This window comes from Rhamphochromis sp. 'chilingali', assembly GCF_963969265.1.
Source record: "Rhamphochromis sp. 'chilingali' genome assembly, chromosome: 10".
In the NCBI taxonomy this organism is placed as follows: domain Eukaryota; kingdom Metazoa; phylum Chordata; class Actinopteri; order Cichliformes; family Cichlidae; genus Rhamphochromis; species Rhamphochromis sp. 'chilingali'.
This window is the reverse complement of record NC_137937.1, coordinates 32,483,265-32,510,205: the sequence shown is the minus strand read 5'-3', so window position 1 is coordinate 32,510,205 and position 26,941 is coordinate 32,483,265. Positions and strand designations below refer to the sequence as shown.

Here is a 26,941-nt window from a genome sequence, read left to right as displayed (position 1 = left end):
ATTCATGCTCTCTGCTTGTTTTTCAGTCAGTCTGCTGCTCTTGCCCACCTTCCTGTGTGCTTCTCAAACTTCTCTTTTTCCCTCATCAGTTCGACTGGGTACCGGGAAAGATAATATCCAGAAAGGCAAACAGGCCAACCCCGTCTCATAGCAAGCAGTAATGCCTATGCTGTACCACACTGCAAAACACGTGAATTTTCCATAAAGGCTGATAAATTGTAACTTGTGTTTTCTGGCCTGTTGTTTTCTATTAGCTGGTTGCAGTGTCACATGATTCCCGAGTGTTACATTTAAAGTCCCATTACTAGATGTTGCTTCGTTTTTATGTGTTTAAATTAGTTTTTATTAGCTATGTCAATTTTTTTTGCCTTTTTCTTTTTGGTATGTTTATGCCGACTTTGATTTGAACTCTTTCTTCATTTAGGTTGGCACCAAAACTAGAGTTTGTGCTGTAGACCATTACATATTTTACTTGAAGACTGTCAACTCCAGTTTCAGAGCAGTGGAACCGCCTGATGGCAGAATCCATCAGGGGGTTCCACTCAGCGATGCCTCAGTCCTTCACGGTTCACACCGACAAGGCTTTAAACATCACTGGAGACCATGGAGACCAACTCACCTTTGTCATAACTGTCTATGACACTTCCTTCAATCTGATTTTGAATAAATGCAAAAGTTGAGGAAGCTGGGCTGCATTCATAGCCAGGATACATGTGGAACATTGATGATAACACAATTTAATGACGATTTCCACATAAAATGTTATAACTGGGGAATAGTGTAACCTAACAATAGCTGTGTAAAAGTACATATGAAGGCTACAAAGTACACATACTTTTGAAACAGATGGCATAGATCCAAGTGTTAGTCCACTGTGTGAAAAGCCATTCCTGACCTTTGTTTAGTGTCATCCATTACAAGATGACTATTGCCAGGCAGGAGATGTTTGTCTGGCTGCAAATATCTTCTGTCCTAAAAATAAACAATTATTTGATTATTTAAAAAAAAAAGGGGGGGGGGGGCCCACAAATAAAGCTCAGCAATGTTTTTACACATTTACTTTCTTTGAGAAATCTTTGAATAAAAACCTGCTTTTGATAAAAATCAAACGAAGCCATAACAGAAAACATCCTTAATTGAAGGTCGGCTGTCTTCTTTGTCTGGTCACACATGAAGTATTCAGTACAGCTGCTGCTCCTCTCTACTGAGGGTGTTGCTTTGTACCAGTAGTCCCCTTAATGTCTTAAATGGTTTGTACAAAGTTTGACTAAAACACCCTGGTGTCGCTGGGATAATTATAGTGTTTCCCACTGATTTATCAGTATCTCTTCTGGCCTTTCTTTTTGTGTTTTGGAACTCTTTCACAGGAAACTTGTCTCCAACTTTTTTTATTTGTTTTACCCAAACAAACCTAAAACTGGGAGTTCCACTAAATGATAACAAAAAACACCTCAAAAAGTTGATTCTGTTCATCTGGATGTAGCTTTTTCTTTCTTTCTTTCTTTCTTTCTTTCTTTCTTTCTTTCTTTCTTTCTTTCTTTCTTTTTTTTTTTACAGCTTAAAAAAATGAAACCAGGAATGTCATTGATTTAACTTTATCCGACTAATATTATTTCAGCAGAGAAAATAAAATTGGTGCATAACTTTAAAAAATGGTATGATAGGTTCAGTCTTATTTTTCTCATATAAAATGTAATACCAGTTTCAAAAGCAGAAGCACTAAACCTGAAAACCCGAGCAAATCTTTGAGCACTGATAGAAATTTCCCCACCAGATGTCACATGACCGAAGTCTATTATGACGATTTAGATGATCTTTGTTTATATCGTCAACATCTTTTCCTTTGTCTTCCATATTTTATCCTCATTCTTTTCTTTGCCTTTTTCTTTTTTTTCATTTGGTCCATTGCTTCCACCTCCCTCCACTTCCCCCACTGCCTCTCCCTGGCTCTCCAAAGACAAGCTCTGGCCACACAGAGCCACTAATGGACTCTCTAACAGGGGGGCAAGCTAAAGATGTGTGAATGCGCAGCAGCAACTCCACCACCACTACCACACAAAGTGGTGAGAGGCACTTTGGGCTGAGAGAAAAACCTGGTTTTACACAAGCGTTCTTCATATTCTTGCTGAGAATACGAGCTGAGAGAAGGAGATGTGTCATAGCTTCAGAACACTGCCACATTTGCGCATCTGTATTTGTTTCTGTATTTTAATGGTATTGTGCAAGTACCTGTTTGTCAGAACATCTGTATAAATAGAGCACATGCAAAAGCTTTTTAAGGGTTAATGAGCCCCATGAGAACATTTAGCACACGAGGCAAGAAGTGGAGGATGCTCTTACGTGTTTTTTTAATAGTTATATATTTCTTCTAAAAATCTGTAGGCTGTTGCAAAAATCCATATAAATATATATATTTATTCAACTGCCATGAATGAAAGCAGAAAAAAAAATATGTTGCTCCAGTTTGTGAGTCATCAGGAATTATGTTAAAATTGGCAGGCACGGACATTAATATACTTTACAGTCTTGCCAGCTTATATATCACATAACCAGACAAGTACAAAACATACCAAGTGAATGTATGTTCCTCTGCAATGTGGTGTTGAAGGAAGGAAACTAATGCAAGTTAATAGAATATTTCACTACTGGCTCTTGGGATTGCAGTCCACGAGCTGCAATGAGGATGAGTCATACAATTTGAAGGCAGCCGGTCAGTCGTTTGTGCTGCAATATACACACATTATCCAGCCCACCCCTCCAGACAAGTCCACACACACACACAAACTCTCGTACACGTGAAGAATTTTTTTTTTGAATTCGTGTCCTTGTGTTGAGCAGCTATACTGCTGATCTTTGCTCAGCACGACAGGTTTCCTCTGTGCTTTTTCTCTGTAATCTTTGACATCTGAAAGGAATGTCCTCATGCCCTGTCTTCAGACAGCTTTACATGCATAAAAACACCTAATTGGCTTCAAATGCCATCAGCAAGAAAAAGAGATGAGTAAAAGCAGTGGATAGGGAGGCACAGAAGATGCGAGATAAGGAATCGGAGGTGGACAGGAAAGTGAAGAGGGTATGTATGGGGATGGGGGTGCGCGTGCAATATCAGGAGAGAAAATTAGGGCGAGACATAGGTGATGACAACGGGAGGTGAAGAAGAAGCGTCTTCATGTTGCGAAGAAAAAAAGCAGACGCATTGGGAAAGGAAAGCGACCAGAAGATGCAACCCCCCACCCCCAACACCTGTCTTCCTGCACACCCATAGGTGGTCCCTATTGGCTGTTAACTAATTAGCAGACTCTAACTTTGAGTCCCACTGATTACACTGCAAGAACATCCACAAACCCCCAATTCAAAAGAGTCAAGATTAAAAAGGGAGACTGCATATATTGAACTCAGCCATTGCCCTTTTCACCAAATCCTGTTTACAGTGGCGGTGAGATAGACCAGCTACTGTCCCAGTGGCATTTCATTGCCATTTAGCCTAAAGAAGCAACACATTTAGAGGTAATTAGTCCAATTATGAGGCTGTTATCTGCATTTCTCAAAGCCTCGCCACGTGTTAAGCTCGCACCATTAATGGTGTTGGGGCGTGCTATTTGCATTAATCACTGCAGTTTCTCGACAGTTGATGTGGAGATGCAGGGTTATTCAGGTGAGAGCAGAGAATGGAAGATTGATGATGATGTGGCTCCAGAATTACATCTGAAGTTATGCATAAACATGGCCAACATCTGCTAATAAAAGGGGTGAAACACAGAAAGGGCTCATTAAACTAAAGGCCTGACCATAAAGAAAGTTTTGTTTTTTGTTTGTTTGTTTTTTTTTAAACCCGAGAAGGTTATGGAATCTTATGGAAGAGCCTTTTGTCTTTTTATGCATTTACATACACCTTTTAGGAATTTGTTATCTATAAATAGCAATTCTGAGGCAAGATATAACGAGAAAGGGAGGAAGAAAAACTGAATACACTGAACACGAGACAAGGGACTATCAAAATAAAACCGGAAACATGAGACACGACCTGACAGAATACAAGGAATAGAGGGAGTGAGAGACACGACTGGAACACGGATGAATAAACATTTAGACAGAACTTATCCTACGTGATAGACATGACAGACCAAATACAAAGAACGCAGGAAGGAGACAGAGAGACATCAAAAGTGGAAATGCAAAAGGACCTAAACGATCTAATCAGAGCTTGTAAGCACAAGAAAACTAAACATAAGTCACTCAGAGTATAACTAAACTCAGAATTCAGAACTTCAACCAGATTCAAACTGTCCAAATACTGAACCACTGGGTTACAGATCCAGCATCATGACAGGTATTGGGTCTGATGAGCACTGGCCGATTGGCAGTGTTCAATTAACAAAATCTGAGCTTGATTTAAAGACTTTAATTTGTAGCTTTTCATTGGAATTTTAAATATAAGATATAAAGAGTCAGAGGCTGATAAAACAAAATAAACCTGTCAGATGTATCAAAGCAGTGGCCAAATCAACAGTATAAGACAGTCTTAAAAAATAATAAACTGGCCAACTCTACAACAGTGAAAGGCCTGAAAGACCATTGAAGACAGCTAAAGTGCATAATGACAGAATTATTCACAACGTCTAACCAAGTAAAGCACATGCTTGAAGAGGCTGGCTTGTTACTATCACAATCTACAATCAAGAGATGTCTTCATGAATGTAATTACAAATAGTTTGCTACAAGGTGCAAAGAACAAGAAGACCACCCAAGAAAAAGATCAGATTTTATCAGAAAGCATCGAAAAAGACCTGCACAGTTTTGAAAAAATAATTTGAAGGACCAAGATTGACTTGTACCAGAATGAGGGGAAGAGAGCAGCATCTCAAGAAATGAAACAGAGCATTTAGGGGTGTCCATGGATTGCTAGGGATTTTCATCCATATATCAAAGACAATTCTTGAGTTTAAATTTGTCCAGTAAGCTTGTCCAGTTAATTTTGAGCTCATGAAAATGGGGCCACGTGTACTAGAAATTGCTATAATTCTTAAAATAAAAAAACCCTTTTTATTCTATGGTAAAACATTTTTTTACTCACACTGTATAATCTTATCATCTAGTGCTACTAACAACCTGCACTTATAAGTCTATACTCTCCTTAGTATTATTACAGTGCGAGAATGTGCACCATGTAAAAACAAAAGAACCAGGAAGAGAATTATTAATTAGCTTTAGAGTTTCCAATCAAATCACATTTAAAACTTACCCTGGTTTTGTTTGCCTCAAATGAAAGAGAATATCTGATCTCATTATGACATTCAGAGCTAATGAAAGCAGAAATCAACCAGGACTGTCTCTCATATTATAAGATGGCTTAAGAATTGGACACTGATTTATTGCTCAGATCATCATCATCAATTCATTTTCATCAATTGGGAATCAAAAGTGGCTCAAAGTATATTTTGATCATTTTACAGTTTCACACAGTTAATATAGTTTTGTTTAGTAATAAAATAATAAAAAACCCATAAAATAATGCAGTTTTAAGGGCACTGGAAGAAAGCCTCAGCAGAAAAACGATTGAATAGCAAAGCATTGATGTCAGCAGGTTATTGTCTTGTTGATATGCCTTTTGCCCCATGAAGTTAGGGTTATTTAAATTATTAATTACATATTATATAAAGAGCATTTTTAATATCAAAACTCTCCATGAAATGCAACTTCAAAAATGTACTGTCTAACGAGCACAAGACACACAAATTAACTTAAATCACAGATCTCAAAGGGGTTACGCTCAGTATGTGTTCTTCATCTAATTTAGCAGCGAGCTGTTTTTGATTTGCCTCAGGCTTTTGCTTAGGTGAGATGATCTGAAACAAGAAATTCACCAGTCAGCTCCTGTTACTATTTTGCTAAAGCTGTTGCTAAGATACTAGTGTGCTTCATGGACTGAATCAGGACTTGAAGCAACAGTTTTATTAGTGTGATTCAAGTTCATTGCTTCTCATGCAGAGAAATTTCACTTGGGTATCAGCTTAATAAACACTGTCAAAAGTATTTTTTAAGTGAGGCAGGCTTACACAAGAGTATAACTGCCAAAAGGAATATTGTAATTTAAATCATCGATGTTGGCATATCCAAAAGCTACCTATTTGGTAATTGGACAGTCCGAAGGTATTAAACACCCTTCAATCAGCCCCAGTCTGCTATCTAATGTCTCTCACCCGTAAGCTATAAAACCTATCGGTGGTCTTTGATTATTCATGTTGGGTCAAGCAGAATTTTTACACTTCTGAGTGGCTTGTCATGGTTTTATTTCTGCTAATAAAGAAGGGATGATTGAGGAACATCTGTGGATGAGCACTCCTTTACAGCCTGTCTTTCTAAAGGATTTTGCAGCTATGAATTCTGGCTTTAGATATATGTAAGCGTGATCTTCAGGCAGCCTCACTGAGGGCAGAAAGGCAGCTACAGCATGATAAATATTCTGATCATAGTTTTGGATTTGCCATTGTTCTCGGAAACATATTCTGTGCAGGAGATGCATAACCACGTGCCAGGCAGTGCTGACAACCAATTGGTTTCTATGACAACCAAGACAATACCAGGTTCCCTGATTATAATTGTCAGCCAGAGAGCAGGAACTAATCAGGGACACTGTTTTTTTTTAAATATAATATAAAATTATTATTTATTATATATATATATATATATTCATATTACTGGTTGTTTAGCCTTTACCTTCTGTTATCTCCAGTTTAATTGGTTAAAATAACTATGAATGAACGAGAACAGTAACAATCCAGGTTATTTTTTCTGTGCAGAATTTTAGTTCTTTTGATTTAAAGCACTATGCTGAGAGTCTAAATAGCAGTAGTAGTAAAGCATGCAACGGCTAAAAAAATATTGACCAATAAAAAGTAAAAGAGAGATCTTTAGAACTGATTCAGTCTATGCAAGGATTGTCAGAACTCTGAAACTGTGAAAAAGAAAACTATATATGTGTAACATGGCTATTGTGTTTATAGTATACAGACTGAGAGCGATCTACACAAGAATTCCATTTGCCTTGACTGAGGGTTTTATGCACAAATGGCAAATAAAGAACCTTGAACTTTGTATTGTGAACAAGCAAGATACAACCAATAACTGTTATTTCCATCCGCCTCTCCATGACATGTAGTTATATTTCTAAAAAGGGACCTCAGTGCGTGGTAACATGAAAGAAGTGGCACTGGTGGCATCTGACCAATCCATACAAATGTAGATCTATATTTTTATCAAATCAGCTGATTTTGCAGAAGAAGATAAAACTATATTGTATGAAAAATATGAAAAGATAACACAAATAATATAGATGGAAAGCAACACCAACACAGCTCCTGCAGACAAAGCAGTGGCATGAATGTGTGCAGCAGTTTACTGTTAAAAGTGCTGCAAGAATGTGTTTTCTTCAGTACGACCGCTAAAGATCTACTATAGTAAAGTCTAGCCCATTCAAAGCCAAAAAAAAAAGGCTGGCTGGTTATTTAACAGACTTACTGTATCAATATCACAGTATTATCATTCAAACACAGGAGAAAATTGTTTTGTTTTTTTTCACCTGCAGCTTTGGTGGTGTTTAACAGTTTGAGAGAAAGTAAAACAATAAATCTAAAAAACAGAATTCAAATGTTTCCTTAGTCTCAATGTAAATTTGATGTAAGATCAGCAAGTACATATAGGTGTCCTGTTTTAGGACCAAAGATGAATCTTTATAGAACAATACAATTTTTATAAAGTTGTTTACAGTTAACAGTAAAAAACAGTTTCAGCTATATTTATCACCAAAGTTCATTAGGGAAACATAAAGACTTTGGGTGCTATTAAAAAACTTTCCGGCTGTCCATACACAGAAGTCCAAGGGATTTTCCTCGAATGGTGAAGCTATTTTACAGCGATTTGATTGGTCAGCGATTTAATACCTGTTGGTCACTAATCTAGAAGATAATCATGCTCAAAATGTAATTAACTGGACTTTTGGTCCAAAAGTTTTCATACCAGAGGCATGGCAACAATCATTCACTCTAACTTATTAATCAACCAAAGACCCAGACAGAGTTTTAATTCATTTGAAAGCCTGACTTTGAGCCTTGTCCACTGTAACTGGAAAACTTAAAAAACAGTTTTATTTGTTGTTATGTATTGTTGACCTGGTGCTTACTCAGAGTTTTTAATCTGATTTCTCAGAGTTTTTATCTGATTTAGGGGTCAGCTCAGATAAACACATTATTGTCTGTGATTTTAACATCCATCTAGATAGTCATCTTTCAAAATTTAAAAGAAGCCACCCATAACTTTAATCCCGCTCTAGATCTTGTTCTGAGATATGGCATAGAAACTGAAAAGTTAACAGTATTCCCAGAAAATCTGCTTTTGTCTGATCATTTCCTAATAACATGTACATTTACAATAATGGATTACTCAGCAATGGGATATAAATTTCGCCACAGCAGATGTTTCTTAAAGTGTGTAACTAAGTTTATAGATATAATTTCCTTCAAACATATAATTCTCAAACACACACCTTAAAGCAGATAACTCATAATCTGGAGAGGAAATGGTGTCTCACTATTTTAGAAGATCTCCATTAAGCCTGGTAAAATTGTCATGGTCCCTGTGCCTCCCCGGCCAGCCCAGTGTGGCCACAAGTGTTTGTTGTTTTTCTCTCACTCTGTCTCTCCTACCTGTCTGCCTGGGCGGAGCTCTGATTGGGCTCCTGCCCTTGGCCCACGCACCTGCAGCTGATCTCGAGCGGATTGCAGTTCTCTGGCTCTTAAGGCTGGGGCTCTGAGCTGTTCGTCGCTGGAATATTGAGTAACTCTCGTTAGTATTGCCTGGCTTCCTTGCGATTCTACTGTTCCCGTGTTTGCCTTCGACTTACCCTCGTCTGTGTAAACAGGTTTACCTGGATCAGCCCTTTTGTGACCCCTGGACCCCGTGAGTAGGAGAGTGAGCTGAGCTGCTTGTGTGGAGACTGTTTGGACGAGGAGCAGAGCGAGTGCGAAGAAGTGTGTCTCCCCAGCCAAGTGATCCCCGGGACCCTGGTGTTTCCCCCCCCTTCACGTGTATATAGTGCACCAGTGTGATTAATAAAGTGTCGTTGAACTGTGCTACCTCAGTCTGCGCCTGAGTCCGTTCCACTCCCGTGACAAAAATAGTTTGTTGCTCTATAAAAAAGCCATGTGTAAAGCCAGAACATCTCACTATTCATCATTGATTGAAGAAAAAAGAACAACTCCAGGTTTCTCTTTAGCCAGGCTGACAAAAGGTCAGAGCACAGTTGAGCCAACCATTCCTTTAACGTTAACTAGTAATGACCTCATGAATTTTTTCACAAATAAGGTTTTAACCATAAAAAAAAACAACTGGTAATCATTAAAGCATCTAAGTAATCATTAAAGCATCGAACAAATCATTAGCAGGGGAGTTTTTTTGGGGGGGGGGAGTTTCAATCAGGGTTCACAGCTCATTACAATAGGGAAACGGCATTAACGCCATGGGGATTATAGGCACAGTGATGCTGTGGTTTGAATCATATCTATCTAACACACTCTTCACACACAAAGGTTAACTATAGAGCTCCATAGGGTTCTGTACTGGGACCTATTCTTTTTACATCATACATGCTTTCCTTTGATACCGTCATTAAAAGCCATAGCATACATTTTCACTGCTATGCAGATGACATCTAACTTTATCTATCTATGAAGCCAGATAACACACCTCAATTTATTAAACTGCAGGGATGTCTTAAAGACATGAGGACCTGGATGACCTCTAATTTTTCTGCTTCTAAATTTAGATAAAACTGAGGTTATTGTACTCACCCCTAAAAATCTTATCTAACCAGATTTTTACTCTGGATCGCTGCTGGTTTACTTGCCGTTTCTTGGGTACTGGTATTTAAGAGTTGAATAGGAGGAAGAGCCTTTATCTTCCAGATCCCTCTCCTGTGGAACCAGCTCTCTGTAGGGTGGTGATGTGTTAGCAACTATTAAAAATTCTCAGATGCAGAACAAATGAAAATATTTAAAGAAAAAAAATGACACCCTTGAAACTTGCCATATATCAGGACTCTTGTGTCTTCAGTTGTCTCTTCCCATAACTCATCATTTCTTCCAGCATCTTCTTCATAACATTATAGAAAAGCTGCTCACTACCCCCATCGCCCCCACCCTCCTCTAACTTTTGCAATTCTTCTGGGACTTTTTATTGCTGATATTTTCATGGTTCATTTGATGTTGCCATTGTGAAAGTGTGTGCATTTGCATTGCTTATAGTTCCTTAGAGACAATGTCAGATGGAAGAAAAAAAAAAAAAGGCACACAAAAAGAAGAGAGTATGGGGTTGTTGACAGAAAATTTGCATTAATGGTGGCTTGACGGTCAAAAACATTTTTTTTAAAACTGTGAGGTCAAGTTTGTGCACACTCAGTCATGCATGAGATGCTGCATCTGCTTCGATGTACCCAAGATCAATTGTACTTTATGTTTTGTTTTTCTAAATAGCCTTTTGGTTGTGCATTTGGTTGTGTAGATAGACGGATAGAATACTGCACACTATTTCAGTCGTTTCTCTTCCAGATCAATAAACACATTCCTTTTTTGTTTCTTTCTGAAGAACAACTTGAGGAGGATAAATTGCACAATAATGGAGGTAAAGTATTGTCATCTGAACTCAAAAACACTCATTTTGGCTGCTCACTTTCAAGTATTTTTTTCTCTGTTGATCTTTCTCTGTCATTCAGCTGAAAGTTTAGTTTTAGTAAAAGTCAGCTTGTGTTTTAACTCATGCAGCTTTGCCCTGTTCTGTTCTTGAGCACTTTTCCATTTCTCATTCTCTTCCTCCATCAAGCGATGCTTAATCTGCTCCACGCCAGCATATTTGAACACCACTGCTGCTCGTGTGCTCACATCAGATAATGGAAAAAATGTATTTTTCATTGCTCAGATTAATGCAGTTAACTTGTTGTAAATATATTCTTTGCCCTAGGACTTCATCAAATGCTTCAATTAAGACAAAAAATGCTTATGGATATTTTAGTATTACACACACACGAAGAACGTGCTTAGTTTAACTGCACCATTTTATTGCAAAATGCTCAAATTACAAAAAAATAACTTCTTCCTTTAATCTAAGTTGTGTCTTGATATACTGACAGTTTTAGTTTTGGGTTCATTTAAAAAAAATGTAAGTATTTTTTGTTTTGCAGAGCAATGTTGCATTTTAGTTTTTCATGGGTAGTCTTTTACAAAGCTGTGAGAAACATGAACAGAATTCCATTTATTATTCCATGTAAAATATATTGCACACAGTACTATGCAAAAGTCATGAGTCACCCCTCAAACCTTTGTTTTTTCCATGGAGTTTTTAGTGATTTTTAAGAATGGTCTTAAGCTATAGTTATTCAGGGTTTTTTTTTTTTTTGAAGATCTTTAAATTGGCTGTTTTTTTCACTCATTTTCAGCGAAGTTCTTGTACTTAAGTACACAAAAGTACATACAGTCATGTAAGGAAATAGGAAAAAATCCAGGAAAGCACAAGACCTGACAGAGTCATCAGTTCAGTGGCAACAGAATTTGAACACGTTAACTCAAATTGTTAGAGGTACAGAGCGAGTCAAGAAAGAGGTACAAGAGTGAGTGTCTACAGCCGTCTATAAACATGTTGGAGACTCTGTCATGGTTTGGGGCTGCGTTTCAGCCAGTGGTGTATTTAATGTTTTTTGGAATTATGAATGCGGAAAGTACATTCAGATTTTGAGCCAACATGCAGTACCTTCTGAACATGGCCTTAGAGCTGTTATATATCAGCTTTATTTTTCATCATAACAGTGATCCCAAACATACTGCCGAAGCAGTAAAAGCATACCTGGATAGAAATACACACAATGGAACATTATCAGACATGGATTGGCCTCTCCAGAGCCCAGAGCTCAACATTACTGAAGAAGTGTGAGAGTGGAGCAAAAAGCAGTCACCATCCACAGAAGAGCTTTGAATGTCCTTCAAGAAGCCTGGAGAACTATTCCTGAAGACTAACTGCTTAAGAGAGTTCAGGCTGGGTTGAAGAATGAACATGAAGCTTGTTTTATTTGTACAAACTCTGTTTTTGCCTTATATCTTTTGATGTTCGTTGTTGGATGAGTCAATGAATCACTGCACCTATTCCACTTTTTCCCAGCAAAAAATAAAGAATTGAGGGACGGCTCAAGACTTTCGTACAGTACTGTAGGTGGATATTGAATTGTAGACGGATATCTCCACACCTGGACAAACGAAACCAAAACTATTTGCATGAGTTGAAACCACTACGTGCAGCTAAAATATGTTATTTTGTTATTTTTGTAAAATTGTGAAAAATGTATTTTAGCAACATGTTACAACCAGATGTTTGTCTCTGTCTTTGTGGACTTTCAACAGGGAGCCAGACCAAACAGGACTGGTCCATTCAGTGGCCCACATCAGAATCTGGCAAAGAAAACACTCCGGTGTGCCAGCCAGAGGCCAGTCAGTGGATTCGGTTCCAGCTCTCTCAAAGCCCCAAAGTCCAGTCCAAGTACAACCAGCACATGTGCCACAGCCCACAGGCCCTGGCCCCCCCTTTGTATGCCGATCGACTCACTGTCGACAGCCCCTCTTCAGGGCTCTTCCCTCCCTTGGACTCTGGTCATCGCTCCCTGCCCCCATCACCCCGCCAGAGGCATTTTGGTCACACCCCTCCTCGGACTCATTTGGTGGTCAACACCATGACCCCACCTGGCACTCCTCCCATGCGGCGAAGGAATAAGGTGAAGGCCCCAGGAACACCACCTCCGCCAAGCCGCAAACTTATCCATCTTTTGCCAGGCTTCACCGCTCTGCACCGCAGCAAATCCCATGAGTTCCAGCTGGGGAACCGCTTGGATGACACACAGACACCAAAGTAAGTTTTGTGCTTCTCTGGATTTTTAATGGCAAATAGTGGCAGCCATTTTGGAGCACTGTGTGTGTTTTTGAGTGAATACAGAGGTTATTTTACTTCTAGGCTTCAGAAGTTGGTATTTACGTTTATCATTCCCAAACCATGGGAAAAAACAAATTAAATGTTATTAATGTATTCCAAAGTGTTTTTTTGGAATGTTTGCAAATGAGCCTCTATATGGAAGTTTTGGGCATTAGAACCAAGGATTAAATATCATTTAAAGAATTCTGTGACTAAACAATAAACAATTAAGGGCTGATTTATGTCAAGTTAATCCACTGAATGAAAGTATTATTAAATATATAATTTTTGCCTGTGACTTTACTTTAGACACTATAGTTTACCCTAATAAAAATAAGAAAGTAGCAGAAACAACATAAAGACAATAACAAAATGTAACCATCTGTGATTAAAACACAAATAGGCAATTCCTTTATGAGTTATTATTACCACATTTATGGAATGAATCACTGTATTTTTCGGACCATAAGGCGCACTGGATTAGAAGACGCACTGTTTTCATACATAAGGCGCACCGCATTATAAGGCACATTAAGCGAAACAAAACAGTCAGATAAGTCAAATTTTACTCAACTCATTCTTCTTGCTCCCTCCACTTCCGTACCATTGATTCATTAATGTTGAATTCTCTCGCAGCTGCTCTATTCCCATGTTGTTGCAGTATATTAATGACTAACCTCGTATTGTGGATGGATTATCTCACTTGTTCTCTTGACTGAAGTTTGGTCCGTTTACAGCATCCTGCCATGCGATTGCATTTGTTCCTGACCATCGGGAACCCTCACGTTAACTTTTATTGAGTGGAAAAAAGTTAGCATTATTCCTCCAGCTTCACTGTTTATGTTATGCTAACATAGCTGTGTGCGAGCGATCATGTAGCACATCATTATATACCAGCTAGTCCAATTTCAGTAACCCTACAAACATCACTGCTGTTTAGTTTTCTGTCTTCATGTATGTTGGAAGTGATAGCAGAGCTGTACGTTTTAATTTTTTCAGAAATCTCTCAGTCAGATCATGTTTAGGTGCACAGCAAAATCTCCAGTGTTAAATTAACACTGGAGAGTGTCTATATGGGTCCACACCTCTGAGTGTTAAATACAACACTGTTGAGTGTTAAATTAACACTTTTGACAGTGTTATATGTTTAAAAGTAACCTAGTCAGTTTTGAAGATTAGCAAAGACTAACACTGAGCAGTGCTGATTTTCTTACACTGGAAAATAACTCAAAATGTTAGAAATATTCCAGTGTTAGAAAATCAGCACTGCTCAGTGTTAGTCTTTGCTAATCTTCAAAACTGACTAGGTTACTTTTAAACATATAACACTGTCAAAAGTGTTAATTTAACACTCAACAGTGTTAAATTAATTTAACACTGGAGATTTTGCTGTATGGAAACTAGCGAGTTAACTTTCTGCTAACTTCTAACTCCGTTAAATTTAATAAATTCTGTTTTCATGGATGCCTGGATGTTAAACTTCATTGTTACACCTGGTAAAGCAGCAACACTGATCATTTTATTAAAGATGAAATAATTTAGACAGTATTTAACTCTCAGTGATGCCACTGCTCGTTTAACTTTGGGACCTGAAGCAGACTGAGTTTTGGACCCAGATTACTCTGCGAGGCTCTTGACTATGGAGCCGTAATGCTCCGACAATCCATCAAGCGGTGCAGCTTCGTAACTTCCCAAAGTCATACTAAAACATTTTTTGACAGAATGTGTACCACATAAAATCGGTTCGAGGTCTGTAAGCATAGAATTCATACATAAGGCTCACCGGATTATAAGGTGCACTGTCGATCTTTTGTTGTTGAGAAAATTAAAGGATTTTAAGTGCGCCTTATAGTGCGGAAAATACGGTAATTGAAACTTTTACACAACAGTTTTCAGCACAGCATGAAAAGAAGGGACTTTACACCTAGTATACACTTGCAGCTGGTGCACACTGCATTTTGGTGTTGTTTTGGTTTGTCATGCACTTCTTGATTTTTGTTACCTTCATGAAGCAATATGAGTCTATGACTTGCTTTGCTTTGTGTTGACTTCTTCTGCTGCTATTTTTTGTTTCCGAGTAGCAACACCTATCATTCAGGGGAAGAGTCCAGTGTGCCCTGTGCGCCAGTTTAAATGCTTATGAGGCTGTGGTGAAGTCACAGTTGGCGCATCCAAACCTATATACTAAGCTTACTAGTCAAAAACATATGGATTGCAGCTGTCTATCTTGAAAGTCTGACCAAGATCCTACATGTGTCATTATATGGCACCTGAAGTGTTTTCAGTATTTTTTTTTGTATGTTTGTCAGACTTAAATGTTTCAGATAATCAAACAAATGTAAATATTATACAAAGATAACACGAGTAAACACAAAATGCAGTTTCTAAATGAAGACGTTTATTTAGTAAGGGGGGAAATAAATCCAAACCTACATGGCCCTTTGTTTGCAAGAACTGACAATGAGTCTTTTACAGCGCTGTGGAGGAATTTTGGCCCACTCATCTTTGCAGAATTGCTGTAAATTATTGTATCTCTCATTTCTTCCTGAATTTCCTTTGACCCCGCCATAATGTCTGGCTTTTGAGTATCTTTTAGTCTACTTCACTTGGTCCTATTTCAATGATTTCTTGATTGTCAGATATAATTCACAGATACAAATGATATGGGTTTCAAAACTATATTATGCTGTTTTATAGACAGTCAAAATTTGAAGCTGTATGATACCATAGGAGATAAAAGAATTGATAATGTTGCATATTCACACATCTACTTAAACTGATAAAGGCAGAGGGGCAGTGTTACATCTAAGCCATTTAAAAGTATTTATTTTCACAAATGTGAAAACCTGTGATAGGGTTTTAGGGATTTAATCAGTACCAGGAGAGGAATGTTAATATTATATTTTGTTTGCAAGGCAGATGATGATGGATCAAATGCAGAATTAGGTAAGGCTTTGTTTTAATTTAGGTTTGAAGCTTCATGGCTTCTATTTCACCAAATTGTTTCAGTGTAAAAATGATCTCAGTGATAATAGTCTAAGGTAGCGGTGGTCAGTTAATTTCAGTTGAAGCCCTGCCTGAAGCAAACATTCAGAGATGCAGTCCTGTCCTCCCTCTGCTCTGTACAAAGTCTCAAAATGTAATTCATTCTGATCCAAGAAAGGAATGGCTTAGAAGGGAGGTTAGGACCATACCTTTCCTTTAGCAGTTTTACTGGAACTTAATCTTCCACCAGACCCCAATCAGATTAATTCCTGGGAGGACATCATTGCCTATAAAGGACCACCGGCCTGTCGGTAGAGATAAGGGGCCTTCGGGCTGAGTTCCTGACTGGCCTTCCCTATGTCTGGTGCTATGCTGATCAGATTTGGTCACAAACAGGGTCCACCACTGCTTGGTAATCAGGAACCAGAGTCTGCCTCAGGAGAGCTGCACTCATTTTGATAATACCATTAGATGACAGTGCCCCATCACTGCTACACTTGGTAAGTTAATATTTTAGAGCTGTCCTCTGCTTTTATGATGGCCATCTGGGTTATATGTGGTGTGGGCCTGGATGTACACAGGGCTACATCCACAATATCAGTGGGCATGGCTGTGTGTATGTGTGTATCTGCTTGGTGACGACTGGATCATAGCTCCAGTGAATAGGCTCAAACGGCATTAGAGAATTGATTACCGGTCCCAAAGCAGTGATAAACTGCAGACTGTGAATTGAGCCACTCTAATCAATGGAAAATGTATGCCTGGAAATGTTGCAACTCATTGAGACAGGGCAGATTTGCTGGCTTCTCTGATAGCTTAGTACCTCTCCTAATACATCATAATTGGATGCAGAATGGTGCTGGCAAGCATCAGGTTGGTTTTTCGTCTCTGGCGTCTCTTGTTTCTTTTATGTCTGTGCAAGGAAGTAGTAGGTGTCAGTTTGTTTTTCTCTTCCTTGATGCAAAGGAGACTGAAGACTGAATCATACAGTTTGATTATTTCTTAAATGCTGCATCACGATTCGTCATGTGGTTTTTCACTTAAAGATTTGGGAAGATGAGAATCTTACAAATATTCCACCAGAGGGAAAAACCTTGATAAAAATACGTAAAATATCACACAAGTTTTTTTGGTTTTTTTTTAAGCTAAATAAAAAGCTTTTTGCTATGCTCTTTCCATACTTCCCACATTGCCCCCTGTTACTAGGATTTTAATAAGTGCATAGTGCTCCTTGGGTTCTCATTTTCTTGTGCTTAATTGCCTGGCAATGTGGCCAGGACGCAATAGGCAGGGATTACCCTCTGACCCCAAGAGACATTATTCTCCCTTCATCTTAATGAGATATGGGCTAATTTCTCATTATCTAATTTCTGATTATCACTGCACAAAGACAGTGCAGCTGAATGTGCAAGACTGCCCCCCCCATACTTTGTTGAAAGAAAACTCGAGTTTGGTTTTGACAGATACGATATGATAGATAAGGGGGGTTTCAATGTGTGAAAATGTGAAGAGTTCCTCTTGCTATCTTTTTTTTAATTTTTTATCTTGGATGCAATCAACTATAACCATTAACTCAGAGATAAAGATTTTAAAAAGGAGATAAAACATGGATATGAATGGAAAGTAATCATATTCGGCTTTCAGCATTTTTCCACTCATGTTCATGGTGTGTTGTCGTCATCACAGTGTGAAAGCAAAGTTATATTAATATCTGAGTGCTTTCAATTTCAAGATATGTTTAGTGTTATTCTTTTTTGGCATATATATCATCTAAAATCATTTAGAAATGTTTTTGCATTGTACACGTTCTCTAAAGTTGGCTTTCGAAGCATCTTCATATCCTTTCTAATGTATATTAGCCTCCATTTCCACGTTTTTTATTTTTTCACACGATAGGTTTGAGATACTGACATTTTTGCAATCATGGCTTGAAAATTGATTCCGAATGCTTTTTTTCATCGAAAAGCTCAGCAAATACTGTGGTCTGCTGGTGTGGACGCTCGTCTTCTGCTTGATAGCTTTGTCCTTCTTGGTTTAATGTGTTTGTCTGTGTGATAATGTGTTTTCCTTTCAGCTTGCAGTGAACCACAGGATGGTTTCTATCCCTCCATAGAAATAATGAGCAAATTGCCTCCTTACCGATGTGTATCTATGAATTCAAGAAACTCTCACCCTGGAATGAAACCGCTGCCAATTTTGCAAGTCATAATGCATGAGAGAGGGAAACTTTCTCCTTTTGGGGAAATTGGAGTCTTCTTTCTCACCACCTGTCAAGTGCTAGTCCAAATATATTCAGTCTTGTGTAGAAGTGATTTTGTCCTGTGTCTCTTGATGCAGATAGCTTGCTAGCTGCTCACTGCCTTTACTTGTAGGCATTTTCAACTGGTAATAAGGTCATTTTTGGCAGCTTAAAAAACAGAAAGCTCTAAGGATGCTAATGAGGTGTCGATTCAAAGCAGAATTATTAGAAAACCAACTCATTAACATTACAGAGAATCGTTTTGCTAAGAGGTATGGCTCAACAGTGATATAAACATTACCTTCCAAGAAGAATTAAGGATGGAAAATAAGTGTTTTGCATTTTAACAGATTCAACACTTTTGCATTCCGCAGCTAATAGGCCATTAGATCAAAAAATGTGTGCCGTTCATGGACAAACAACAATGTTTAAATATGGCTGCAGCTGTTGTCTCCAAGAAGAGACTTTTGTTTTGCAAAAGGAAGCCACAAAATGAAAAAGTGTGTATCAAAAACAGGCAGATGTGTTAATGTGTAAATGATATCAAGCTAAATAGAAACACGTCTTAATTAAGGTAATAATTTCATTATGCAAATAAAAGACTAGGGAGGCACTGCTCACAGACATTTAATAATTGTTCTGTGAATACAAAGAACTTCCTCCAACTACTAAAGCTTTTTTGAGAAAAAAAAGCCTTTATATTATTTATTTAAAACAAACAAACAAACAAGCACAAAAACCCCCCCAATTAAATGCTGCATTGAAAATGTTTAAAATACATCACTAAATTCAGTTCAAACCAGTCTTTTGGCATCATGCAGTGACACTAAGATGACATTGTAGTTGCATTTAAATAAGTCTTTCCGATAAGTTGCACTTCATAAAAGCAATCAAATGGAACTCCCACACACTGTCTCGCTTACTGCTAGAGTATTAATTAAATTACGTTTCGGTCTGTCTGACCTTCAGTCAGGTGCCCAAAGATTTTGTATCAGATCTGCAGTGAAGCAAAAGCCCATGTTTCAAACTAATTTTGTCACAGTCTACGGCAGGGAGGTAACTGAGCGATCAAACTCTTTTCCAGGCACAGGGTAGAGAAAAGGACACAGATGTGGATTACTTCTTTGTATTTTCACCTGTATTGCTGCTTCGTTTGAATGAAAATTCAATTACTGTGGTGATTAAATACTAAAAAGTGACTTGCTCATGTTTTTCTTCTTCGAGGTTTTTTAGTAAATGACAGATTATGAGACCTAAGAGTTGAATTGAAACCAGGGACTGGTTGAACAAATTAAAGTTTGAATATTTTAGAACTATGTATGTTTGATTTTTTTTCAGTATTTATCATAAAATAGGGGGTGCTGAGTGGTACCAGCAGCCCAAATAGACTGTATGTTACTCCCATTTGAGAAACACTGCTTTAATGGAAAATGAAGACACAATGAAAATCATGTAATGTCTCTTCACATCTTTGGAGACAGATGTTGAACAGATACCTTTTCTTCTTTTGTATCTACGGCTACGGCTCTGTTTTATCAGTGTAATGTACAAATAGATCTTCAGGCATGAATTTAACAAGTAGAATAATCATGACAGTTAATGCATGATAAGCATGGTACTTAAAAAGAAGTGACCTTTCTATTACCGTGAAAAAGTTCAGATCTACATTGACATCATATTTAGCCCTAAAACATTTTTTGCATTTGTTTCACTTTTTGAAAACAGATATCTTAGTGAGCAAACCAAAACAGTTGTTCAAGCTGAAAACAATCGCCCGAAGCAAGAAGAGTTCAAGTAGATATATTAGTTTTACAGTAAACTCTCCTGTTTACAGCTTTTTTTTCTCTTCTATATTAATTTGTGATGACTACAAAGTAGCAAAACGTATTCCCTCTCCAATAATTAATGAGTTTATTCTTAGCATAAAAAAATATGCTGAGTCCAGGGATGGTGCCAAGTTTAGGGGGATTAGGGAAGTAATTAGTTTGAAATTTGTCGGAGTCATTCAGTGTACACTATGTACAACAGTGTACAATAAATATGCATATAGAGTAGAAGAATACAGTGCTAATATTAATTTTCATTTGTTATGCTGCTTTTTATCATCACGAGCAGATGTTTCCTTGCAAGTTTCTTGCTTTAGACATGACATAAATAAATAAATGATCAAAATACAAAATGAATTAACCTCCCAGCTAGATACATTACCAGTTTAAAAACTTTGGGACTTGTGTAAAATGTAAATAAAAACTGAACAATGCAATGATTTGCATATCTCATAAACCCATGTTCTATGTTCAAAAAAATAGTTTTGAAGATGTAAGGTCCTAATTTAAAGGAGCACACTTGGTTAAAAGATCAGAATGATAGGGAGATGCTAACCCATTTAGTCACTTAAAAATGTTAAAATCTATTCAAAAACACACTGGGAGCCAGTGTAAAAGGGCCAAAATATTGTATTGTTTGCCTGTGGCTGTCAGGAGTCGAGCTGCCACATTTTGAACAAACTGTGGACAAGAGGCTATTCCAATAAGCAAGGGTGGATGAAGTGAAGTAAGCAGAGGAGAGAAACTTCTTATCCTTCACAATTTATATTAAACAGCATTTCTTTGTTTTTCAAATGTGAAACAGCTGTGAAAAAGCAGCCTCACACCCTTGCAAGGATGTTTGGGAATTTTCCAGAGTGAAGTTCAGAAGGTCTGAATAGAGTACCCCTTCTGTTTTTCACTGATTCACATTTAAAAAATGTAACAGCATCCACAATTTTATGTCAGTGAGACAGTCCAGCAAGACATTTTGAAATCAATGGAAGTAACACATCTGCAAAAAGTTGGGTCATGGCCATATTTACACCTATGTAGCATCCTCTGTTCTTTCAGATTGTTTGAACATCTGGGATATGAAGAGACCAGTGGACTTTTGCGAAAGGAATATTATCCCATTCTTTACTGATAGAGAATTTTCACTGCTCAGTCCTGAGTCTTCTTTGCTGTATTTTTTGTTTTGTGATATGCAAACAGTTTTAATTTGGTAAAAGGTTTGGACTGCAAGCAGACCATTTTAGCATGTGGACCCTTCCACTATTAAGCCATGCTGTTGTAATAGATGTAGTATGTGGTTTAGCATTGTCTTGCTGAAACATGCAAGACATATAGTATATGTTATGCAAGGCCTTCCCCCTACTATCTGGATTAAAGCATATGTTGCTGTAAAACCTGTATATAACTTTCAGCAGTGGTGATTTTTGGAAGAGCTCCTGAGCCTATCCACTGATTTCCATGACAGAACCGTGCCCATTTTTATGCAGTGCAGCCTGAGGGCCCCAATGTGTTGTTTGAGACGTATCGCTCTCTTCAAATTCAATATGTGCTAATATTTTTAATGAAAGAGTAAAATGTCTCAGTTTAAACATTTAATGTATTCTGTGTTCCTTTATGTTTAAAATATGAATTTATGAGGTTTGTAAATCATTTCATTCTGTTTTTATTGACATTGTTCTTCATGCCCTAACTTCTTTTTTTTTTTTTTTTTTTAGCTTTGGGGTTGTAGAAACCATAATATGCTGCCTGTCTGTCAAATAATGTGTACTTGATGTCAACACATGCAGCTTGGAAACCCATTTTTCAAGACAGAATTTTCCACGGAGAGGGTTAAAGAGCACCGCTGTATCAATACAGTGGCAATATTACTGTTTGTTTTGCTGTGATAACTGAAATGACTCCTAGTGTTGCTGGTAAATTGCCATCAAACCACTGTTAACCTTACGTGACATGATTGAATATGTGCAGCATCAAAATCAATTTTAAATTACATATCAAAAAGAGTGGCTCACCAGAGGTTTCTGAATTTTCTTTTTCAATCGGCCTCGTCGTGCACATATATCCTTGAGAGACAGACATAGATAATTACATTTTTCGTGTTAGCATACTTAACATCTTGTCAGCTAGGTAATCATTTTTAATGACTCCATCATTTGCCCCTTCATATACAAATCTGACTTTGAAATGTGAGAGCTGGTTTTTACAATCAGTTTCTACTGACCTGACTGAAAACACAGACTTCCACAAACATTGTAGGTGATGCTTACACACACATCTCAAGTGTTCTAATCACTATTTAATGTCTTTTACCTGGATCTTCTTGTTGTCACTGTTAAATTGAGACACCTAAATTGTTACCGCTATCAAATAATAATGATTTAAAGATAATATAGATTATATTTTATAGTATCTTTGCATTTATTACAAAGAGATACTGGATAAAAGGGGGAATGTGGGAAAATACCCTTTTTTGCCTTCAGAACTGCTCAGTTCTTTGTGACAGAGATTCAACAAGTCACAGTAAACAGTTCTCAGAGATTTTCATCCATACTGGTATGTTAACATCACAGAGTTGATTGATATGTTTTTGGCTGTGCATCCATGATGCCAGTCTCCTGTTTCCAAAGGTGTGTTGCTGCAGCAGACCCCACCCCCCGGCCCATGGACCGGTACCGGTCCGTGAATCATTTGGTACTGGGTCACGAGAGTTGAGGCTTCGGTGTGAAATTTATGGTTTTCAGGGTTTGTATCGTTATTTTGTTATCGTGTTTTATCGTTAACTCGGTTTCCTTGGGTCTTTTCCCGTGTGTTATGAATAAATCTTTTTTTGGTAGTTTTACTTTGTTGCATTAATCCGCGACACCTTAAAGGCTGATCTGTGAAAATATTCTCGGACATAAAATGGTCTGTGGCGCAAAAGTGGTTGGGGACCGCTGCTTTACTGGACTGACATCTAGTGACTGTAGAGGCCATTTGACTACAGTAAACTAAATTGTCACTATTCAATATAGTGAAATGACTCAGAGATGATTTAAGCTTTGTGATGTGGTACATTGGTTGGGTCCACTGTGGTCATAAAATGATGGAACTGGTCTATAACAATATTCCTGAAGACTCTGGCATTTAACCAGTGTTCTGTTGGCATTAAGGGTCCCAAAGTGTGCCAAGAAAACATCTCCCACAACAATACTCCACCATCAGCAGCTTGAGCAAGGCAGGATAGATACACACACACAAATATTGAACCTACCATATGAATTTTGCAGCAGAAATTGAGACTCATCAATTTTTTCCCATGTGTATTGTCCAGTTTTGATTATTATGAATTGTAGCCTAGTTTCCTGCTGTTAGCTGAACTCATGTGATATTCTACTGCTGTAGCCCCATGTGTCGTGCATTCACAGATCCTCTTCTGCAAACCTTGGTTTTACATTAAGTGGCTAGTTGATTTGCTGTCGCCTACCTATCAGCTTGAAGCAGTTTGACCATTTCTCCCTAGTGTCTGGCATCAACAGACACATTTTTGCCCAGAGTACTGCTGCTCACTGGATGCTTTCGCTTTTTTAGACCATTCTCTGTAAACCCTAGAGATGGTTCAAGGATATCTGTCAAGGAGGAATTCTTTATACAGCCAGATCACACACACACATCAAGCAAAATGCAATAAACAAGTGGTAAATATAGACCAAAAAACAACATTAATATTGAGAACATAATGAGTTATTCAAGTAACTTTGGAAGTTGGGACAAATGAGCTTTTGAGTCTGTCCTGTGCATTGGCATACAAGTATCTGCAACAAGGTGGAAGGAAAAGGTTTTTTTGTTTGTTTGTTTGTTTTTTGTTTTTTTATAAGGGTGCCTAGGAAAGCCAGAAACAATGGACCTTCTTCAAGGTGTCAGCCTTGTACAGATGAGGAAGATCATTCAGGTTCACATGTGCGATTTTACGATACATTGTAACTATATCTTGAAGTCTGTTTTTGTTCTTTAGGTTCAGCGACCAGTATGACAGTTGTGTGGACAAATCCCACAACCTCAGCGGCTTCTACTCAGCTACTGAGTAGCTACTCAGAGCAGCACGTCAAGCACACCACGTTCAAAGTAACTGAAATAAACCTCTTACCTATTCTGATACTTGATTTGAAGTTCAGGAGGTCGTTGTACCTAACAAAGTTTGTTGTCGAGTGTATGACCATGAGCTGTTATTAGAGCCTGACCTAAATTTCTGCTAAAATGTTATGTGAAGATCATTACAGTTTTGCTTGAGCTTTTTTAACCCTTGTGTGGTGTTCGTATTTTTGTTACTCAGCCAGTGTTCATGGGTCTGGTGGACCCGCTAGAGTTTTGGCTTTCCAAATTAACACTATCAAACAATTTTATGTTAAATTACTCAACAGATGTTTACTTCATCCCAATTACAAGACATATGAACAGCAAACATGGTTAATTTCTTCCCTTTACCTTTGTTAGATCACATTTATGAATTAATGTGCTTCTCGTTTTTCTTTTATATAAAATGTTATAAATAAATCAGTTATAATCAAGTGGAGTGAGTGGAAAGACACAACACATTTACACGTGAAAAAATAATTAATTGTTTAATTTTTCTTTTGACAAAAACTGAACACGGGTCTCACAGACCCGAACACCATACAAGGGTTAAAAGTCTTTTTCAGCTATTGAGTAAGTCGACTAAAGTATTTTGCTTCTACTGTATGAAGGTTTCAACAGTCTTGATGCCGATGTTTGAGCACTTTAATAGTGTTGTTTCAATCATTAAGGCCAGAACAGGAATTATTTTGGGTCCAAGAGCAAATGACTTATTCTTATTTATTCTTATTTATCTCCCTTACTGTTTGTGAAATACATATAAAAAGTTTCTGAGATTCTGTAAGAGTTCTTGGGTTCCTGCTCTGACAGGGTTTTTTTTTTTTTTTTGAAAAGATAGTGTCTTGGGAGCATTGAGAGAGACTTGAGAGATTACAAAACACTTTTAAAAATTAGTTTCTTACTTTTTGCCAAATTATGTTGTTTTTTTTTGTCTAGGGTTCTAATTATTCATGTCTGCAAATCCTTTGGTAAACAATGAAAGTACCAGTTGAGAGGAAAATACACTTTCTTACAAAACACCTCCTGAAAGAAATTGTTTATATCTCACCACGTAAATGTACGTGCTCGTGGAATACTTTTTTGAGAGTTCTTTGAGACTTGTTAATAGTTTTACTTAGAAAACATAAGTGTGCCGGATATCCAGGACCACTTAAACTTTAATTTCTATGCAGGAGTGCAACAGCAATTTCATTTTGCTTATGTAGCACCCTGTCTATCTCTCTTCCTCTCCTCACAGTTATTTTACAGCATCCCCCCTCTCCCTCTCTCCCCCCCTCTCCATGCCCTTTCAAAGCAGAGAGGCTCTTTGGGCTGGAGTGTCAATTAATGAACCTCGTTGTCTATGTTAATGAGTAGTAACATTCGTGCGTGGAAAAGGCCAAGTGAGTTGTTCGTCTGTCACAGTCCCACTTGGCGCGTCATACTAAGATCACTCTGGAAAGTGGGTGTGTTTGTTTTTTCCAATGTCTCTTGTCTTGCCTTCCCACTGCCAGTAGAAATGGTAATATCCTATAGTTAATGCCACCTTATGAGACTTCCACAGCTTTTTGAATGTTAAGCACTTTCTTATTGAATTGGATGTTTGCTAATAAATCACATGGTGCCGGGGGTTGGCATGATTCACCCTCTGCTCAGGGTAATTCTACCATGCAACACTCAGGGGAAGCAAATTTGCATCCTTTCCATGACTAATTTAGCTGTTTGCTTTCACTGAACTGGTGTACACACCATATATTTCGCTCCCCTTTCCTTTCCCCTTTCGTTCTCTGTTTCCTTTTCTTTCTCTCTTCACCCCTTTCATTATGGTTCCCTTTTGAACCGCTGTCAATGTGTTATTTTTCAGCCATCCATAACATGTACCAATCCTGTCACAAAATAATGTTTTATTGGGTTGAGTTCTATCTGCAGTTCAAAGGAAACTGCAGTATAGTTGTGATGATCAAGTGTTGAACATTAAAAGCTTTTTTCATTCATGAACTCCTGAAAATGTTATGAGAATTAGGAGGGGATGTGTCCAAAGTTGTCCTTTCTCACTTGTTGCACACTACCTTGGGTAACGGCAGAGATGAGATCTAGAAAGCCTAATGTACATGAAGATGCCACCTAGGTAAGGCATGCAGGAGAAAAGACATGTACTACTCACTCACTCACTCACTCACTCACTCACTCACTCACTCACTCACTCACTCACTCACGTAACTGTTATATTCTACCCTGGCTTCTATACTGGGCATTTCACAGACTCTATTCTGGTAAACTGGTAGGATTTTTTAATGTCCAGAGCAGCTGAGTTGGACATTTAAGCTCCCTTTTGCGGCACCACCAGCTCTGTGAACAAATAACCCCTGCAGAGGGCTCAAATATAATCTTTCTTTCAAACTGATATTCAGGTCAGGCTCAGGTTATACAACTGCGTGAACCTCAATTGTATTACCTGAGCCAAAACATTATGATCTCCTCTGGTGTGGTTGCAATTTAATGGATTTAAAGTCAGAATGATATTCATAGAATGGAACTTCATTGACAGAAAACCTACACTCTTTATTAATTCATTTATTATTTATGAAGTCAGGCCAACATCATGCGCTATTGGATTTTGAGATTATTTTATAATATTGAAGTTAAGTGGCTTACATTATGGAAAGGTGCAGTGGAAAACCAAGGGTTGAAATTGCATTAAAACTTTTAAATTGATGTGTTTCCTTGTACCCACATTAAGAGGAAATGACAAACTGGACTGAGAATAGTGCACAAATTAATTAGTTACATTTAAAAGAGGTCAAAT

At 37.8% G+C, this 26,941-nt stretch overlaps 1 protein-coding gene across 1 annotated transcript in view; it reads left to right on the top strand.

The window, feature by feature from the left end:
• Window positions 1–26,941, top strand: part of ksr2 (kinase suppressor of ras 2) — a 109,913-nt gene that overhangs the window by 19,310 nt on the left and 63,662 nt on the right. Inside the window, exons 4-5 of the mRNA XM_080894727.1 lie at window positions 10,639–10,674; window positions 12,441–12,942. Coding sequence (XP_080750853.1) covers window positions 10,639–10,674; window positions 12,441–12,942 — 538 coding nt within the window. The remainder of the gene's footprint in view (window positions 1–10,638; window positions 10,675–12,440; window positions 12,943–26,941) is intronic.